This window comes from Ranitomeya imitator, chromosome 2, assembly GCF_032444005.1.
Source record: "Ranitomeya imitator isolate aRanImi1 chromosome 2, aRanImi1.pri, whole genome shotgun sequence".
Classification (NCBI taxonomy): domain Eukaryota; kingdom Metazoa; phylum Chordata; class Amphibia; order Anura; family Dendrobatidae; genus Ranitomeya; species Ranitomeya imitator.
In genome coordinates this window covers 501,319,112-501,340,953 of record NC_091283.1, presented here as the reverse complement: position 1 = coordinate 501,340,953, position 21,842 = coordinate 501,319,112, and the positions used below count along the sequence as shown (strand labels likewise).

Below are 21,842 nucleotides of genomic sequence, written 5' to 3'. Positions count from 1 at the left end.
AAATGCCAAGGCCGCATACCGGATGACACCTGCGGAAGATTCCTCGACACCGCCACTACTCCCTGCACCGCTCCAGGAGCTGCTGCCAGCACCGTCGCAGATGACACCGCCGACGGCACCAGTCAACGCCGGGGACACCGCTGAGACCGGTAAGCGCGCCGACTCTGCCCCAGTGACTGAAGGACTGCTGATAGGCCCCGTAGCAGCACTACCTGCTGCCACAAATAAGACTAACGACATTAACCCCCTAGTCCCTGAACTAGCGGGTCGCAACACTACTACCACTATGACTATTACGCCTACTTGTACCTTTTCTAAGATAACTGTGTGCACTGTCACAAATACTGAAACTGTCATGGCCACAGAGCCAACTCCAATGGTAACTGGTGCCCAGGTTACCCCTGAACGGAACACTGTGGGTACTCAGACCCACGTCTGGAGTGAGGGAGCACCCTATGTAGCACCTGGTAGCTGCCAGTATCCAACCGGGCTACCTCCACCAGTGCCACCTCCAGAGCTGCAATAAACCTCGAAACCATGAAACTATACATAGTTAACTGTTTGTTTCCTGCTTTTTGCTGCTTTAAACCCGTCCAGGGTTAATTCTTAAAGAGATCCCTTAGTTTACCCGGGATCCCTATTTGTTCCAGTTTTGCACAAAGTTCGTCATGGTTTTCAAGGAACATTGGAATCATGGACGGTGAATGGTTCCCTAACTGTCCCCTGTAAATAGTTTGCACCTTCTTAAGGGTGCTCTCTACTGGTTTTACAAGAAAGAAGACTTTGCGAAGAAACTGTTCCTGATGACGACATGAAAGTTTCTATGGTCTTAAAGTTTATTCCTGACTTGTTGATTGTTTGCACTGCCTCAGAAAAGACTTGTTTCCCTCTTAAATCGAATGTTCGGTTGTTGCACCTTAATAATGTTTACATAGCTGGTGATATGTATCTAGATAGTGCTAGAAAGCTTGAAGAAAAATGCAGTAGGCCCGAGGGGGTAGACAGATAGTCCTGCATATGAAGAAGAATAAAGAAAATGTTAAATTGCACATTAAGGGTTAATGATAGTATACCCTTAGAGGGTACTTGCATTTAGTAGATAGAATTCCTGTATGGGTCATTGTATGCCACAGTAATTAAGTAATTGTTCCTTTTCTAGTTTTGCCTTAAAGGGTAATACGCACAATGTAAATATGTTTTGGTTTGCAACGTTCAAGTGTTCTCACATCCCATAAAGGGAAGCACTGTTAAATTTATTTGTTTAAAAGCATTTCAAAATTTTGCATGTCTTTCGCTAACCTGTAATTGTTGTGTTCTTTTCCCAGCCCGGGAGTGCTGGATTTAACGGGAAGGGGGGGGGGGGGGGGGGAGGGAGAGTGCAGCGCCCCAGAGTCCTGGTCGTTGCAGTAATGTCGTTCTTCCACCAGGGGGAGCGTTGTTACGTCTGATGGCACCAAAGGAGTTCACCCTGCCAGGTATCACAGCCACACACACACACTTCACACGCCGGCCACCAGGGGGAGCAAAAGGTTCTATCTATTAGGCCACTCCTCACACTTGGGTAAAACTGGGGGGTTGGTTAGGAAGTCAGACAGTTGGAGCCAGGAGGAGGAGAGGAGAGGAGCAGACTGGGCTCGGCCCAAGAAAGGGAAAGAAGGACACAGAGCTGCGCCTGCAACCCATGCGGCAGTCTCCTAAGAAAGGACAAGAAAGGAAGCGTGCCATAGTGAGTGAGCACAGAAGTCATAGCAACAGGAGTAAAACAACAGCGGGAGACCAGCTAGAAGCAGGCTGCCTCCCTCTGAGCGCAGATCTGGTGGCCGGAACACCAAGGGAGTAATAGACTCTACGCTTTACTTCAGAGACCGGCAGGGCAGTCGATTCCAAGTTGTCCGACCTAAAAGCCTAAGCAGACAAGGTGGCAACGCGGAGGAGGGGCGTCTCTAAGGTCCCTATAAAATAGCCTCAGGCCACCATCGTCATACGGGTTATGTCCTATCCATCTGGGAGACAGAGAGAGAGAAGTAACAAGAGTGAGAACCTTATGGTAGCTAATGCATGTAGGGACCTACTACGTTACTGTGCGCAAGGGGTCGGGTCGGGCCACCGTGACATCCTCGCTGAGGGAACTGAAGGACCCGGTACCGAGTACCCCATTGCCCTTACGTGGGGGCGATCCAGTATATATTCACTTTTTTTCAGTATCATGTATCCAGTGGCAGTTGTGGATGGGAGGTCTGGATCTGGAAGTCAGCTGCCAGATGATGGGAGACCTCCTGTGTGCCCTGCACTGTTTTTGTCAAGCCCCCTCCCTCTGACTGCTGAGCTGCTAGTAACATTACTGGAGGCAGAGCGCTCCAGTGTGCGAGCAGCAGCCACAGATGGGAGAGGGCTGCACTTGTCTCCCCTCTCCTCAGGGCTGGCTGCCTTATTGTCACCCACTGCATTTGCCCCGTACCTCCTTCCTCTACCTCCTCATGATGCAATTTAAAAAAAAAAAAATAACTAGAGAGTTGTGGCAGCATTCCGGGATCTAAGTGACTAGCGATGCCCCCGCCTCATGGCTCTAATTTCTTCTCCACATTATTTATTACAATTGTAAATGAGTCATTTCAATGTAGATTTACTTTCATGATATCCATGCCGTGTAACCTACTACCCTCTGTCTACAGTATGTCTTCTCTAGGTCTGTTGAAACCATGGGACTGCATTCCAATGACATCTGAGTGCAGTCCGATTTTCACAGAATGGAGAAGATGGCGGGTGCTTTGACATTGCTTTCAGGCACCTGTTCAGTGGCCCCGTCATAGCTTACATCTGAACCCTCCTGCAAAACGGGATTCAGACATATTTGCCAAACAGGCCATAAACTGTAACGGTGATGACAGAGCAAACGGTCGCTCTGCCATGCCTCATTTGTGGGTGTGTGATCCTACTGGAGGTGGACACCCAGACGCAGTCTACTACATCACATACGCCGTAGAATTATGCACGTCAGAGCGCATGTTCCCTCTGCCATCACCATTATAGTCTATGGCCCCATCGGTGCATACGTCCGAATCCAGGATGCCGATACAGTTGACTGTGTGATGATGGGTGGGGGGAGGGTCTGCCTCCATTGGTGGTACGCTACTGTCCTCTAAGCATGCCGGGCATGACAACATAAGAACAGAGCAATACATGCAGACCTCTAGCAAAATAATGATGATCCAATCATTCTAACACCTTATTGGCAAAGATTTCTGTTCCCTACTTATGGAAAAATGCCAATGTTTTCTGTCTTTTCTAAATCCTTCATCTAATACAAAATTATTTACATACATGGCATACAAAATATATACAAATACAATTATACAAATACTCTCAGAACTTTGACTCGATTTGCAATTTGCATGATAGATTTTATTTTCATTCATGCAAAAACTCTTGAATCTGCCTATGTACCACATATAAATAACCAGAAAGGATATTCTCTGAGCACATATTTATGTATCTCACAGGTCAGTCTCGTTTTTTCTTTTGGAATCGTATAGAATGTTACCTGCATGCATAAATGGAATCTCCAATTAATATAAACACTTGTTAAATTCCACCCTACTAACAATCAGGCATACCAGTTCTTTTATCTCAATGCTGTCTTAATTATTTAATTAATTCTGGGCTGCTTGGTGCAGTTTTAATCTAATTCCTGTTTTTGTCACCCACGCCCCTCACTGGCAGCTTCTTATGTACCTTGTGAATTGTCAGCAAGCTGCCAATCAGTGGTGGGGGCCATGTTACACAGATCAGCCTGACTTGGCAGAAAGTGAGACCTAGTCCTGCACTGATAATCTCCTGCTGATAAAACACTGATTGTATTGAAACTACAGCACACAGACTAATAAGAAACCATCCCTGATATCAGGGCCTCTCTCCATATATGCTGCTCTCAAATATCTGATAGATTCATAGTGAAAACTATTTACTTGTTAGTGGACCCTTGGTGATGGCCAAGGCGTGAAGATCACTTACCTTTTTATCAAACACATTTTTAGCATCAAGTTTTTGTTTTTCCGCCAACTGCTCATATTGTGCCCTCATATCGTCCATGATTTTACCAAGATCCACGGGTGGCAACACATCTACCTCCACATTGACAGCACCTTTTGCTTGTTGGCGAAGTTCTCCCCTTTCCTGGATAGTGCAATTAATAATTACGGTAAATAAAAGCATCATATACTCCCAATTTTTCTGCAAAACATATTTTTAACATGGCTATGTTTATTTTTGAAGTTGGAGGACTATGGTCTGGCGGGCACCACACTGCAGACACAAAAAGTGGCTTTATAGCAGTATATCGATGGATCTGACAGGTGGATGGTTTAGTTACATTGATGGTTATGTGGGTAGGACACTCTTGAGTATTGAGACACCGAAGGAGCTAGACAGATGATGGAGTCTATGATGTGCACCAAGGTTTTATATGATTTGATACTTTGTTCACATACCATAAACACCATGACAGATTACCGTTGGTGGGGACTCACCCAAAAATCTAGAACCCAGATATCACACTAACCATATATAAAAACAGGAGGCAGCACATTCGTGTAACCTGCAATAACGGGATCTAAGAAGTTATGGAGATAGCCTCGTGACTCACTTAGACTTGTCCATCTCTCCATTTCTTCTTGCGTTGCCACCACTTACCCTCTTCTTTTTTGGCCATCTCTCTAAATATTCTTGAGTGACCAACTCTCCCCCCTCTTTCGCTGAAAAGAGTTGCCAAATGGCCATAAAGGATTCCCTATTTTTCAAAAAAAGAGGCGTCTCAATGGTAAGCTGTGTATGCAATAGGAAGAAGGGGTGGGACAGGGCTCTAGAGCAGAAACGTGGTAAAGCCGGCCATAGACATTGGGTGTCTGTCTGCTGAATAAAGCTTTGTAAGTCCAATCAATGAAGAGAAAAAAAAGTATTGCTGCACAGCCTGAATGTAACGTACTGGTAAGAACACAGTCACTTGTGGGTGTAGGGCTTCAGTAACTGGAGGTGCTCGCATACGAAAAAACAAACAATCCAGTATAAATATGAAAAAAGAAGAACTGCGGCAGCACTCACCAGATTGCGTAGATCAAACCTTTATTGAAGGTAAAAAATCCATCATGACGTGTTCACGGCTCGGGGGAGTGCGGACATAGTGGAAGTGAGCAGGGGAAGACAACAGCTGTTTCGCGCTCTACCAGCGCTTCTACAGGTCTAGCAAACTGGGAAGTGACGCCGGCTGAAGTATTCAGTACTTCAGCCGGCGTCACTTCCCAGTTTGCTAGACCTGTAGAAGCGCTGGTAGAGCGCGAAACAGCTGTTGTCTTCCCCTGCTCACTTCCACTATGTCCGCACTCCCCCGAGCCGTGAACACGTCATGATGGATTTTTTACCTTCAATAAAGGTTTGATCTACGCAATCTGGTGAGTGCTGCCGCAGTTCTTCTTTTTTCATATTTATAAAGCTTTGTAAGTCGTTCACCTAACTGCCATCTCTCCCGTATACAGAAACGTTTTCTCGGCCGAGCCCTCTTGTGTTCTCTAAAAGAATGCCAACAACAGACAAGTCAAGGCTTACCTCCATGAGAACAACGCGATTGGCAGTCTGAAATTGGACATGCCTGATTGGCATCTCACCAGATCAGTCATCTAGCACAGCCACTCATATTCGAGTGTCTGCTGAACATGTCGATATCGGCTGTTGTGGCCGATCGCACTCTAATGTTTAGGAGACCTTTAGTCTCCAAGGTGGTTGAGACCCTTCCTGTAGTCTGCTTTGGTGACCTGAAATGATAAAACCCTTTACAGGTTTCTATTATTATGTTTTTTTTTTTTACAGATAATAGTAGCAGGCAATGCAGCTGTTATTCACCACCTCTTTTACAAGGCTTGAGAAACGAGATAATAAAAAAATTCTAGGTCTTACTTCTCGAGATGGAAAGAATTGTTGTAGTATGAACTAGCAGTAGTGGCCACATTATCCTTGGGCCCACAGGATTCAATACATACCAGCAGATGGCATGATGCCTTTCATTTCTGAAGGACTGTACATTTTAGGATTGCCAATTTATGTTCTAATCCAAAGTCATAAGGCGGTCACATGTCTGCTTTCTATTATTTAGACGTCTCACAAGACAAATCTTCAATGTTATATAAAAAATGTTGCGTCTACACATTAAACATGCATACTATCATATGTTTGTGACAATTGCTGAAATGACGAATAGTGGGTACACTTCTTTACTTGTGCCCTCAGTTGTAAGCTTTGCTTGTTAATCATAGCACTTTATTAATGAAAGGAAAGTATGGCTGCTGACCTTTTTGTGGCTCTTCTTTAGGAAGATCATTTCCTCATTCAGGCCCTCTACCTGCATCTCTAATTCAGTCTTGGTAATGGTTAGCTGGTCAATCGTCTTGCGCAATTCGAACGTGTCTTTCTCCACTGAGAGACGGAGAGTTTGCTCATTTTCAAACCTAGAGAGTGAAATGAGTGGATATTAACAAGCATTAACACAGGAGTGGCCAAAGATTTTCTTTACTCTTTCTATTTTTCTTTATTCCTCATTTATGTGATCTATCAAAAACTCACGAGACATCAAAAGATGCGTGAGAACCCCCAAATAGCCATGAGGTAGTATTAAGCTCGGTAGTTGGCACTACAGCTATGTAGTGATGCGGTCCCGGGCACAAATCCCACCAAGGACAGCATCTGCAAGGAGTTTGTATGTTCTCCCCGTGTTTGCATGGGTTTCCTCCGGGTTCTCCGGTTTACTCCCATACTCCAAAGACATACTGATAGGGAATCTAGATTGTGAGCCTCAAAGGGGACAATGACGATGATGTCTGTGAAAGTTAATGGTTCTAAATAAATGAGTAAACTAAATGTAAAAACACTCACAATTTGTTGGCAGTAGGACTTGCTCCACACCCATACCTTCTTCATATATAACCACCCTGCTCCTTCCCTCCACATTGCTAAGAAAAATAGTAGACCACGTCCAGCAGGTGATGAAGTTCAAAGCATCATTATATTGCCATACACAGAATGCACGGTTTCACCCTGTCACAGGTTTTTTTCCGGCATTAAAGCATGCTTGAAATAGACCTGTGACAGGTCGAAACGTCGCAAACTTGAAAAAACCTGACAGGTCGGAAAGTTGCATCCTTTGAATGGCAACATAAAGATGTTTTGGACTTCATCACCTCTTGGATGCTGTCTACTATTTTCATGTGCATGCTGTATCCAACAGTGTTCCTTGGATTTTGGACCTTGCACCTTTATACAGGAAAATGTCTTGATCTTCTCTTTTGTTATTTGAAGAGTGCTGAGAGCTAACCCTACACGTTTGATGACTACATTTCTTAGTGTCCCAACAACAATATATATTTAGCTATCAGTGAGAGTCTGCAATCCACACCAACTAATAACTGAAACTCATGACTCTGTATATAATTTGCACATGCGCAAATTATTTGCTTCCATAAGAGAGTGTGATGTCAAGCATTGTACTGGGTACAGGGAGCTGGCGGAGTGTGGGTCCTGGGTGCTAAAAAGCCATTCAGATTCAGGGCTCGGGCAGTAAACTAAATGTTTGTTCTGGGAGAAGTTACAGGTAGCTGTGACACCAAAGGTACCTTCACACTGAGCAACTTTTGAACAAGAACGATAGCGATCCGTGACGTTGCAGCGTCCTGGATAGCGATCTCGTTGTGTTTGACACGCAGCAGCGATCAGGATCCTGCTGTGACATCGCTGGTCGGAGCTAGAAGTCCAGAACTTTATTTCGTCGCTGGATTACTCGCTGTTATCGCTGGATCGGCGTCACACACTTGTGTTCACTTGTAACCAGGGTAAACATCGGGTTACTAAGCGCAGGGCCGCGCTTAGTAACCCGATATTTACCCTGGTTACCATTGTAAAAGTAAAAAAAAAAAAACACAACATACTCACATTCCAGTGTCTGTCACGTCCCCTGCCTTCAGCTTCCCGCACTGACTGTGAGCGCCGGCCGTAAAGCACAGCGGTGATGTCACCGCTGTGCTCTGCTTTACGGCTGGCCGGCGCTGACACAGTCAGTGCGGGAAGCTGACGGCGGGGGATGTGACAGACACCGGAATGTGAGTATGTAGTGTTTTTTTTTTTTACATTTACAATGGTAACCAGGGTAAACATCGGGTTACTAAGCGCGGCCCTGCGCTTAGTAACCTGATGTTTACCCTGGTTACCCGGGGACTTCGGCATCATTGGTCGCTGGAGAGCTGTCTGTGTGACAGCTCTCCAGCGACCACACAACGACTTACCAACGATCACGGCCAGGTCGTATCGCTGGTCGTGATCATTGGTAAATCGTTTAGGGTAACGGTACCTTAATGAAATCCACATTGAAATATAGGTAATATGAGGAAGTAATATATATATTTTTTGTGATTTCAGAAAGAGAATAGTAAAAGTAAACCTTGCACTCAACTTAAATGCATAAAGATTAATTTATTGTAGCACAGGAAACGTTTCAGTCCACACGGATCTTTACACCTCCATCCCTCATACGGAGGGCATTAATTCCACTCACCGTCTGCTTAGCAACACTGATATGGATAGTGACCAAATAACCTTATGTATCGACCTCCTCAAACTAGTACTTACCTCTAACTTTTTTCTTTTTCAAGATACATTCTATTTACAGGCACGGGGGACTGCAGTGGGGTCGCACGTAGCACCCCCATATGCAAATGCGTATATGATTGACTTTGAGGAAAGCATCATCTATAAGAGTAATCTGTTTTGTGAGAATGTCATCATATGGAAACGCTACATAGATGACATCTTTTGCATATGGGGGGGTACCACGGATTCCCTATCACTATTTCTAGATCTCCTGAATGCCTCTTGGCCAGGTATTGGTTTTACAATGGGTCATCACCCTTGGCACATGAATTTCCTGGATACCATGGTCATTAAGAACGCTGACGGCTCCCTATCAACAGATCTTTATTCTAAAAGCACGGATCAAAATAGCTTATTACATTTTCAGAGCCTCCTCCCTCTACCAAGAGGTCTATTCCCAAGGCCCAATACCATAGGGTGGGTCATATTGTCACAGACACTAGTACCAGAGATCAACGTCTACAAGATATGATGAATAAATTCTTGGCAAGGGGATATCCTCCCTCTCGAGGAATCTAGAGTTATGTCTAACAGACCCAAAATGAACACTTACGAACGTATCCCATTTGTCCACTCTTTCCACCCATTCATGTCCAGAATTCACAAATCTATACATAAAAAACTGGTCAATACTCTCGACAGCTTATCCTGATGTACCAGAGTTTACACAACCTTTTTTACCATGTTTCAAGAGGGCACCCAATCTGAGGGATACTTTAGTCAAAGCAGATATTGGCCCAAAATCACATTAAACAACGGTTTCTACAGAAACCAAGAGAGGGGACCTTTCCCTGTTTACATTGCGTCCAATGCAATAATGTCCTTAAAGGAGATAAAGTGGTACACCCTTTTTCTGGAAAGGAATTTAAAATTCATAATTTCTTCACGTGTGACTCAACATACGTAGTCTATGCCATTAAATGTCCCTGCGGCCTCCTATATGTAGGAGAAACATCTTGTGATAGGATTTCTAAACACAAATCCACAATTCGCTGCAAAAATCTTCTTCCTATACCCGACCACTTCATAAGCCATGGTCACAACATCTCCCAACTCAGGTTCCAGGTGATAGAACAGGTACCACCCCCACGCCAAGGTCCCCCAAGGGCCTTAATAGAGAATATGAGCTATCTGCCTTTATATGCTGTATAACATTGGAGTATGTTTAGGAGGGTCATTGTACATTAAATGATATATCTGTGTTATATTGTAGCAGGAACTAATATGTTTTTCTGTTTTTTAGACTCTTCTATATTAATGATGTATAAGAATTTGATGACACCATCACAATTCTCCACTTCTACGTTTGAGGATTATTCACCACCACCTCTCTGTAGACTACGGCTCCATCGATTTATTGTATCCATCTCTATGAGCACTGAATATATCTCACCCTCCTTCTATCATACACTAGATACTATTAGAGCACATCTAATTTGCATTGCTCTCATATTAAACTACCCTCTCCATATCTATATCTATACCCATAATTAAATAGTGGGGTGCAATTTGTCTCCATGCGGCAGTCTCTCTTTGCTGTCCTATTCTTCCGCTCCACTCTTTTACCACCTCCCTCCATTTTTGCTCCATACAAGTACTCTTGTGTTGTCCCTACCCCTACTTACACATACCGTTACATTGCCGCTTATTTCCATTAACATATGTCACATCCGGTCCACTCACTGACCGCTTATCGCTTAGACCCGCCCTCCCTCCTATTTAATGAGGCGGGGGAACCAGCTTACCCAGAAGTGCGGTGGACTCTGTGTCTGGCGGCGGACATATCCGCCCTCTCTCCTCTCTCAGGTATTTATAGACGCCGCGGCCCACTGCCTACAAGCTTCGCTATATGCATAACTTTATACATTAAGTACGCACATTATGTTTGCAGCTCCCATATGCCACTTTATGTCCAGCGGCAGAAGTATCCTCCTATCCTCATTCTCTCAGGTATTTATCACACATGCGGCTTTGCTACAATGTAGTGTATACTCCATTGACACACTATGCTTTTTAATGAGCACACATACTATTTTTTGCACTGTCTCATATACTACTAAGTGCGGTCTCCCTGTTGTGAATTCTGTGGCAGAGCTCCCTCCTGTGGTCACAAGTGGTACTTCGGCTGATTCTCTCTGTGAGCTTCTGTTGGTGGAGGGAAGTGGTACTGCGGCTTCTGAGTTTCCTCCCTCAGGTGATCTGGTGAGGTCGTTAGGTGCTTCTCTACTTAACTCCACCTAATGCTTTGATCCTGGCTTCCTGTCAATGTTCCAGTGTTGGACTTGCTTTTCCCTGGATCATTCCTGTGGCCTGCTAATCTGCATAGCTAAGTTCTTCTTTGTTATTTGTTTGCTATTTTTTCTGTCCAGCTTGTCTAATTTGTTGCTGGAAGCTCTGGGACGCAAAGGGTGTACCTCCGTGCCGTTAGTTCGGTACGGAGGGTCTTTTTGCCCCCTTTGCGTGGTTTTCTTTAGGGTTTTGTGTAGACCGCAAAGTTACCTTTTCTATCCTCGATCTGTTAAGAAAGTCGGGCCTCACTTTGCTGAATCTATTTCATCTCTACGTTTGTCTTTTCATCTTAACTCACAGTCATTATATGTGGGGGGCTGCCTTTTCCTTTGGGGTATTTCTCTGAGGCAAGGTAGGCTTATTTTCTATCTTCAGGCTAGTTAGTTTCTCAGGCTGTGCCGAGTTGCATAGGCAGAGTTAGGCGCAATCCACGGCTGCCTCTAGTGTTGTTTGGAGAGGATTAGGGATTGCGGTCAACAGAGTTCCCACGTCTCAGAGCTCGTTCTATGATTTTGGGTTATTGTCAGATCACTGTATGTGCTCTGACCGCTATGTCCATTGTAGTACTGAATTGCCTTTCATAACAGTACAGGAAGCCAAAAGTACTAATGATTCTCAATAGAGGGAAAAAAGAAGTTCTGAGACCTTTTTTTTTTCTTTGCACTGTGTTTTGCCTTTTTTTTCCCCTAGACATTTGGGTAGTTCAGTACACAGGTGTAGCGATGGACATTAGAAGTCTGTCTTCATTTGTGGATCAGCTCTCGGCAAGAGTACAAAAGATTCAAGACACTATTGATCAGAAAGCTATGTTGGAACCAAGAATTCCTATTCCTGATTTGTTTTTTGGAGATAGAACTAAGTTTCTGAGTTTCAAAAATAATTGTAAATTATTTCTGGCCTTGAAACCTCGCTCCTCTGGTGATCCAGTTCAACAGGTTTTGATTGTTATTTCTTTTTTGCGCGGCAACCCTCAGGACTGGGCATTTTCTCTTGCGCCAGGAGATCCTGCATTGAGTAATATCGATGCGTTTTTCCTGGCGCTCGGATTGCTGTACGATGAACCTAATTCAGTGGATCAGGCAGAGAAAAATTTGCTGGCTCTTTGTCAGGGTCAGGATGAGATAGAGGTATATTGTCAGAAATTTAGAAAGTGGTCCGTGCTCACTCAATGGAATGAATCTGCGCTGGCAGCTATGTTCAGAAAGGGTCTCTCTGAAGCCCTTAAGGATGTCATGGTGGGATTTCCTATGCCTGCTGGTTTGAATGAGTCTATGTCTTTGGCCATTCAGATCGGTCGACGCTTGCGTGAGCGTAAATCTGTGCACCATTTGGCGGTATTACCTGAGCTTAAACCTGAGCCTATGCAGTGCGATAGGACTTTGACCAGAGTTAAACGGCAAGAACACAGACGTCTGAATGGGCTGTGTTTCTACTGTGGTTATTCCACTCATGCTATCTCTGATTGTCCTAAGCGCACTAAGCGGTTCGCTAGGTCTGCCACCATTGGTACGGTACAGTCAAAATTTCTTCTGTCTGTTACCTTGATCTGCTCTTTGTCATCGTATTCTGTTATGGCATTTGTGGATTCAGGCGCTGCCCTGAATTTGATGGACTTGGAGTATGCTAAGCGTTGTGGGTTTCTCTTAGAGCCCTTGCAGTGTCCTATTCCATTGAGAGGAATTGATGCCACGCCTTTGGCCAAGAATAAGCCTCAATACTGGACCCAGCTGACCATGTGCATGGCTCCTGCACATCAGGAGGTTATTCGCTTTCTGGTGTTGCATAATCTGCATGATGTGGTCTTGTTGGGGTTGCCATGGCTACAAGCCCATAATCCATTATTAGATTGGAAATCCATGTCGGTGTCCAGCTGGGGTTGTCAGGGGGTACATGGTGATGTTCCATTTCTGTCAATTTCGTCATCCACCCCTTCTGAGGTTCCAGAGTTCTTGTCTGATTACCGGGATGTATTTGATGAGCCCAAAGCCAGTGCCCTACCTCCGCATAGGGATTGTGATTGTGCTATCAATTTGATTCCTGGTAGTAAATTCCCAAAAGGTCGACTGTTTAATTTATCCGTGCCTGAGCACGCCGCTATGCGCAGTTATGTGAAGGAATCCCTGGAGAAGGGGCATATTCGCCCGTCATCGTCACCATTAGGAGCAGGGTTCTTTTTTGTAGCCAAGAAGGATGGTTCGCTGAGACCTTGTATAGATTACCGCCTTCTAAATAAGATCACGGTTAAATTTCAGTACCCCTTGCCATTGTTATCTGATTTGTTTGCTCGGATTAAGGGGGCTAGTTGGTTCACCAAGATAGATCTTCGTGGTGCGTATAATCTGGTGCGAATCAGGCGAGGAGATGAATGGAAAACTGCATTTAATACGCCCGAGGGTCATTTTGAGTATCTAGTGATGCCATTCGGACTTGCCAATGCTCCATCAGTGTTTCAGTCCTTTATGCATGACATCTTCCTAGAGTACCTGGATAAATTCCTGATTGTGTACTTGGATGACATTTTGATCTTCTCGGATGATTGGGAGTCTCATGTGAAGCAGGTCAGAACAGTTTTTCAGGTCTTGCGTGCTAATTCTTTGTTTGTGAAGGGATCAAAGTGTCTCTTTGGTGTGCAGAAGGTTTCATTTTTGGGGTTCATCTTTTCCCCTTCTACTATCAAGATGGATCCTGTTAAGGTCCAAGCTATCCATGATTGGACTCAGCCGACATCTCTGAAAAGTCTGCAAAAGTTCCTGGGCTTTGCTAATTTTTATCGTCGCTTCATCTGCAATTTTTCTAGTATTGCCAAACCATTGACCGATTTGACCAAGAAGGGTGCTGATTTGGTCAATTGGTCTTCTGCTGCTGTGGAAGCTTTTCAAGACTTGAAGCGTCGTTTTTCTTCTGCCCCTGTGTTGTGTCAACCAGATGTTTCTTTTCCGTTCCAGGTCGAGGTTGATGCTTCTGAGATTGGAGCAGGGGCTGTTTTGTCGCAGAGAGGTTCTGATTGCTCAGTGATGAAACCATGCGTTTTTTTTTTCCAGGAAGTTTTTGCCTGCTGAGCGAAATTATGATGTGGGCAACCGAGAGTTGCTGGCCATGAAGTGGGCATTCGAGGAGTGGTGTCATTGGCTTGAAGGAGCTAAGCATCGCGTGGTGGTATTGACTGATCATAAGAACTTGACTTATCTTGAGTCTGCTAAGCGGTTGAATCCTAGACAGGCTTGTTGGTCGCTGTTTTTTGCCCGTTTTGAATTTGTGATTTCGTACCTTCCGGGCTCTAAAAATGTGAAGGCGGATGCTCTGTCTAGGAGTTTTGTGCCCGACTCTCCGGGTTTGTCTGAGCCGGCGGGTATCCTCAAGGAAGGAGTAATTGTGTCTGCCATCTCTCCTGATTTGCGGCGGGTGCTGCAAAAATTTCAGGCTAATAAACCTGATCGTTGTCCAGCGGAGAGACTGTTTGTCCCTGATAGGTGGACCAATAAAGTTATCTCTGAGGTTCATTGTACTGTGTTGGCTGGTCATCCTGGAATCTTTGGTACCAGAGAGTTGGTGGCTAGATCCTTTTGGTGGCCGTCTCTGTCGCGGGATGTGCGTACTTTTGTGCAGTCCTGTGGGATTTGTGCTCGGGCTAAGCCCTGCTGTTCTCGTGCCAGTGGGTTGCTTTTGCCCTTGCCGGTCCCGAAGAGGCCTTGGACACATACCTCTATGGATTTTATTTCTGATCTTCCCGTTTCTCAAAAGATGTCAGTCATTTGGGTGGTCTGTGATCGCTTTTCTAAGATGGTCCATCTGGTACCCTTGTCTAAATTGCCTTCCTCCTCTGATTTGGTGCCATTGTTCTTCCAGCATGTGGTTCGTTTACATGGCATTCCAGAGAATATCGTTTCTGACAGAGGTTCCCAGTTTGTTTCAAGGTTTTGGCGAGCCTTTTGTGGTAGGATGGGCATTGACTTGTCTTTTTCCTCGGCTTTCCATCCTCAGACTAATGGCCAGACTGAACGAACCAATCAGACCTTGGAAACATATCTGAGATGCTTTGTTTCTGCCGATCAGGATGACTGGGTGTCCTTTTTGCCTTTGGCTGAGTTCGCCCTTAATAATCGGGCCAGCTCGGCTACCTTGGTTTCGCCATTTTTCTGCAATTCTGGGTTCCATCCTCGTTTCTCTTCAGGACAGGTTGAGTCTTCGGACTGTCCTGGTGTGGATACTGTGGTGGACAGGTTGCAGCAGATTTGGACTCATGTAGTGGACAATTTGACCTTGTCCCAGGAGAAGGCTCAACGTTTCGCTAATCGCAGACGCCGTGTGGGTCCCCGACTTCGTGTTGGGGATCTGGTTTGGTTATCTTCTCGTCATATTCCTATGAAGGTTTCCTCTCCTAAGTTTAAACCTCGTTTCATTGGTCCGTATAGGATTTCTGAGGTTCTTAATCCTGTGTCTTTTCGTCTGACCCTTCCAGATTCTTTTTCCATACATAACGTATTCCATAGGTCATTGTTGCGGAGATACGTGGCACCTATGGTTCCATCTGTTGATCCTCCTGCCCCGGTTTTGGTGGAGGGGGAATTGGAGTATATTGTGGAGAAGATTTTGGATTCTCGTGTTTCTAGACGGAAACTCCAGTATCTGGTTAAATAGAAGGGTTATGCTCAGGAAGATAATTCCTGGGTTTTTGCCTCTGATGTCCATGCTCCCGATCTTGTTCGTGCCTTTCATGTGGCTCATCCTGGTCGGCCTGGGGCTCTGGTGAGGGTTCGGTGACCCCTCCTCAAGGGGGGGGTACTGTTGTGAATTCTGTGGCAGAGCTCCCTCCTGTGGTCACAAGTGGTACTTCGGCTGATTCTCTCTGGGAGCTTCCGTTTGTGGAGGAAAGTGGTACTGCGGCTTCTGAGTTTCCTCCCTCAGGTGATCTGATGAGGTCGTTAGGTGCTTCTCTACTTAACTCCACCTAATGCTTTGATCCATGCTTCCTGTCAATGTTCCAGTGTTGGACCTGTTTTTCCCTGGATCATTCCTGTGGCCTGCTGCTCTGCATAGCTAAGTTCTTCTTTGCTATTTGTTTGCTATTTTTTCTGTCCAGCTTGTCTAATTGTTTTGCTGGAAGCTCTGGGACGCAAAGGGTGTACCTCCGTGCCGTTAGTTCGGTACGGAGGGTCTTTTTGCCCCCTTTGCGTGGTTTTCTTTAGGGTTTTGTGTAGACCGCAAAGTTATCTTTTCTATCCTCGCTCTGTTAAGAAAGTCGGGCCTCACTTTGCTGAATCTATTTCATCCCTACGTTTGTCTTTTCATTTTAACTCACAGTCATTATATGTGGGGGGCTGCCTTTTCCTTTGGGGTATTTCTCTGAGGCAAGGTAGGCTTATTTTCTATCTTCAGGCTAGTTAGTTTCTCAGGCTGTGCCGAGTTGCATAGGCAGAGTTAGGCGCAATCCACGGCTGCCTCTAGTGTTGTTTGGAGAGGATTAGGGATTGCGGTCTGCAGAGTTCCCACGTCTCAGAGCTCGTTCTATGATTTTGGGTTATTGTCAGATCACTGTATGTGGTCTGACCGCTATGTCCATTGTAGTACTGAATTGCCTTTCATAACATCTCCCGCTGTAAGTACGGTCTCCTGTGTTTTCTGTCCACCTCTTGTTCACTTCATCACCATCACTCTTAATTAGACTACTTCTCTTTCATCATAGTAGGTACTTTTTACATACAGTCCTCTTCTGGGAGCTAGGTTATATACAAGCCCAGCATATCACGGTATGTGACCTCTATCTACTTATTCTCTCTGTACCTCATACTCTATGATGACACACCACCGATTTACTAAGTTTGCGCCAGTATATTGCAATAAGACTCCCTGCCTGCCTATCTCTACAGATACATGTCCTAATGACCTTGTATTTAACTATGTACATACTTTATTTTTGCTTTTGCTGTGTTTTCACGGTTATCTTGTACTAAACTTAATCTATCTACTGTTGTAGTTACTGATGAAGGTCCGTGTGGACCGAAACGTGTCATGTGCTACAATAAATTCATCTTTACGCATTTAAGTTGAGTGCAAGGTTTACTTTTACTATATCAACGGTTTGGGAACCTAACCTTAGCACCACCCCATAGCTGTGCGCACGGTGTTTTCTATATTCAGAAAGAGAATAACCTGACCACCTAACTTTGAAGTCTACCCGTAGATTGTGATCTATTGCTTGATTTTCTAAAATTCAGAAGAACCTTTGGATATCAGAGCTCAAGTGGAACAGTTTCCTCTGCACCTCTTATTATTACACCCCTAATATTAGTCATTTAGCTTTATGCACCTACAACACAGGTATGAGACACAATTTATAGGTACAAATTTACTTACTGTACATGAAAATATTGATATAAACAATATTATCGATGGACCTCACCATTTTTTTTTATGATTTAATTTTTTTCTTACTTTGTTTTGAAGTCATCTGTCATCAACTTTACATTATCAATCTGAAGGAAAATACTGGCATTTTCTATGGTTGCATCTAGGATCTAAATGAAAACCAAACAATTATGTATTTATGTATAAATACAGTATATCTCACAAAAACTCAAGCAGGGTTGTACTGGCCCACCGGAGAACCGGAGGATTCTCTGGTGGGCCCAGGCACTGACACCTGCTGGCATACTGGCCAGCAGCTGCCTAAGGCCCTCACTGCTCTAGGGGCCCCCAGCCAGTGGCCACGGGGCCCCGGAGTCAAGGGGGCCCACCCTGTGCCAGTGGAGCAGCAACGGGTGATAGGAAGCCACGTCTGCCCCCACTGCTAAAGAGAAATGAATATTCACGTTTCCCCATGCCCCCCATGGGCGTGGAGAGGAGTGAATACCATTTCACTTTAATAGCGGGCAGTGTTAGCCACAGGCTGCAGCTAACACTGCCCATATATAAAGCCCCACCACCACTGCACCACTCTCTCACACTCACACACAAAGCACCGCACCACATACACACACGCACGCAGACAGACACACAGCAACATTCACCTCTCGCAGCGCATCCCGGCATCCTGCTTCCTTCCCGGCGCTTCCTGTCTGAGATGGCGCAGCTGGATGATGTCATCATTCAGCGCGTGGCTGTTTCAGACAGAAAGCACTGCACCACTCTGACACAAACACACACAAAGCACCGCACCACATACACACACGCATGCAGACAGACACACAGCAACATTTACCTCTCGCAGCGCATCCCGGCATCCTGCTTCCTGCCCGGCGCTTCCTGTCTGAGACGGCGCAGCTGGATGATGTCATCATTCAGCGCGTGGCTGTTTCAGACAGAAAGCACTGCACCACTCTGACACAAACACACACAAAGCACCGCACCACATACACACACGCATGTGCGCGCATGCAGACAGACACACAGCACCACTCACCTCTCACAGCACATCCCGGCAGCCTCTTCCTCACCGGCAGCTTTCTGTCTGAAACAGCCACGCGCTGAATGATGACATCATCCAGCTGCGCCGTCTCAGATAGGAAGCGCTGGGCAGGAAGCAACGCCCTCATAGGGTATAATGCAGTCCCCCATAGAATATATTCTATGGTGGGGCTACATTCTCTAAGGGGACTACATTATATTCTGGGGGGCTACATCATACTATATGAGGAGGGGCAGAATTATGCCCTATGAGGGGGCTACAGTATACTCTATGGGGGGCTGCATTATACCTTATGAGGGGGTTGCTTCCTGCCCGACACTTCCTGTCTGAGACAGCGCAGCTGGATTATATTTTGTGGGGTGCTGCATTATATTCTATGAGAGGGGGCTGCATTATATTCTATGAGAGTGGGCTGCATTATATTCTTTGAAGGGGGCTACATTATTTTATGAGGGGGGCTGCATTATATTCTATGAGGGAGGCTATATTATATTCTATGAGGGGGACTACATTATATTCAATGAGGGGGCTACATTATATTCTATGAGGGGGCTACATTATATTCTATGAGTGGGCTACATTATATTCTATGAGTGGGCTACATTATATTCAATGAGGGGGACTATATTATAGTCAATGAGGGGGCTACATTATATTCTGTGAAGGGGACTACATTATATTCAATGAAGTCGCTACATTATATTCTATGAGGGGGCTACATTATATTCTATGAGTGGGCTACATTATATTCAATGAGGGGGACTACATTATATTCAATGAGGGGGCTACATTATATTTTATGAGGGGGCTACATTATATTCTATGGGGGGACTACATTATATTCAATGAGGGGGACTACATTATATTCTATGAGGGGGACTACATTATATTCAATGAGGGAGACTACATTATATTCTATGAGGGGGACTACATTATATTCAATGAGGGAGGCTACATTATATTCTAGGAGGGGGACTGCATTATATTCAATGAGGGGGCTACATTATATTCTATGAAGGGGACTGCATTATATTGAATGAGGGGGCTACATTATATTCTATGAGGGGGCTACATTATATTCTATGAGTGGGCTACATTATATCCTATAAAGGGGACTACATTATATTCAATGAGGGGGCTACATTATATTCTATGAGGGGGCTACATTATTTTCTATAAGTGGACGACATTATTTTCAGTGAGGGGGACTGCATTATATTCAATGAGGGGGCTACATTATATTCTATGAGGGGGCTACATTATATCCTGCTATATAATTAAGCTGTGTACTACCTTATATTATACCCTGATATTAGCGTGTTTTACCACACAATTGGTGGTCTTGTATTCATTTCTATGTAGCTACATAGTGGGCCACAAGAATGATTTTCTCTGGTGGGCCCAAGGTGCTCCAGTCCAACGCTGCACTCAAGAATCTAACTCTACTGAAAATGTCATATTAATAGATTTCCTGGAATGTGAGAATCAGAATCTGGAATCAGGTCTAAATACTATATAGAAAGTGATGTTACCCATAGTTGAATTTTGTGTAGTATGGATGTATTACATATACTGCCAAGTAAGACCTGCCACTTGCCATAAATATGGAATTTTTGTACCTGGTGTAAATGCAACTATTCTCCTAAATATGGAATTTACAGTAATTTCTTTTGCTTTTGTTTGTGCCTTTCTATCCATGGAAAAATGGTTCCTCTTCACTGTATATAAATATAGTCTTTTCATCCAAGTGGGTGTGGTTCCTAACTCTTCTCTATGGGAGTCCTCTGGGCTAATAAGACTAGATTTACTGTATATACATGGAAGAGAAAGACATTTCTCAGGACAGGAGAGGTGCAGGAACATCGACAGTGGCGTTTACATCAGATAAAATTCATACTTATGCTAAAGGACAGGTCTTTTTTTTTTTTTAATAAAATAGCTTTCGTAAATAATAAAGAAAAATTAAATATGTCAAATGTCACTCTCATAAAAAAATTGCCCAAAAGCTTTAAATGCAATGGTGTATCTGTAGAATCTAATTATGATAGGATTATATGTCATTATTGGATCTCTAGATTTAGCAGAACCAAATTTGTCTTGTTCCGCAACCAACAAAACTTGAAGCTCCTAGGCTTCAGTGAAAAATTCCCTCACCATGTGTCATTAATAATTGTGGTGCCTTCTTACGAGGTAGAGGGTCTATCTATCATCTGACATGTGAGAAGCAATACAGATACATGGAAAATTTGACAAAGAAAAGACATGGACAAATTTGCCCTTACATTTTCATCTAATCGTATCTCCATACAACTGATTTACCTGTTTTCGCAGCTCCTCAATAGTTTGGAAGTAGCGCTGGTCATCTCTTTCTGCATTTCCCTTGTTCTTGCTGTGCCAATCCCAGATTTGTCCCTCTAGCTCAGCATTAGCCTTCTCCAAGTCATGAACCTGGGTAATATAGCTGGCCAAACGTTCGTTCAGATTCTGCATGGTTTCTTTCTCGTTTCCCATGATTCGAGTGCCTCCATATTGTACATGTCCACTTGCAAACCAGGCATTATGTGAAGTGGATGAAACTTTGGTGCCCAGTGCTTCTCCCCCAGCATAGACACTGGAGGCATGGCCATCTCCTGAGACCTTGCGGTATATTCCACCGCTAATACTAGCCGCCTTTGAACCCACTTGAACAGATGTCACCTTCTTGAAATAAGTTTGGTTGTACATAGTGAAAACAGATAGCAAGAGACCCTCAGATCCTCTTTTCTAAATTTCAAAAATGAAATGAACTTCCTGTGCTCAGAATCCAGTGGTAAAAATCTCACTAATGTTTGGATAGTGATAAGCAAGGCTACATCACTGCCCCGGTATGCCATGTTCTGGAGGTCATTGCTCCGTTTAGAAAAATTGACTAAGCTTCAAATTAGTTTCAGTATAACAATGAAATTCGAAAGGCCCCAATACCTCATTGATTAAATAACCTTTACCCTCACTTTGCATATCTCGTTAAAATTGCTCACATATTAACCAATTTCAATTACCTGAATGTTTGACTGAACTCAAGGATGGTGTCTAGTTTACGGGGCAAATTTTCATATACCCATTGGAAAATTCTGGTTAAATATAGAGGGTCCCTCTTTTCAGGAGCCTCATCTTTTGAAGAGTCGTTGCAACGAGTGTCTCCGGCTCTGGGCATGTGCCCTGTTCTGTATTACAGAAATCTGAATTTCAGCACTGTATAATGATTCTTTTCACATGTGTCGGCGCTGCTGTGATATTAAACACTTTTTACAAAGTATCCCTACATCTTACAGCTCGTCTCTGAACATCACAGCAAGGGATACTTCTAATAATTGCAAGCAGAAATGTACTTTAAGGCTTCAGTTTTTTTTCTTACACTGTATATAAAATTAGGACTAAAATGGGTATTTCCATCTCTAAGATCCAACCTCAATATGTAGTAGGT

General features: G+C 44.2%; 1 protein-coding gene across 1 annotated transcript in view; it reads right to left on the bottom strand.

Moving 5' to 3' along the window:
* Positions 1 to 21,227, bottom strand: part of LOC138664672 (keratin, type I cytoskeletal 19-like) — a 48,533-nt gene extending 27,306 nt beyond the window's left edge. The window contains exons 1-4 of the mRNA XM_069751575.1: positions 20,699 to 21,227; positions 17,407 to 17,489; positions 6,338 to 6,494; positions 4,012 to 4,173 (exon numbers count right to left, since the gene is read on the bottom strand). Coding sequence (XP_069607676.1) covers positions 4,012 to 4,173; positions 6,338 to 6,494; positions 17,407 to 17,489; positions 20,699 to 21,103 — 807 coding nt within the window. The 5' untranslated portion in view covers positions 21,104 to 21,227. The remainder of the gene's footprint in view (positions 1 to 4,011; positions 4,174 to 6,337; positions 6,495 to 17,406; positions 17,490 to 20,698) is intronic.
* Between the last annotated feature and the right edge of the window lie 615 nt (positions 21,228 to 21,842).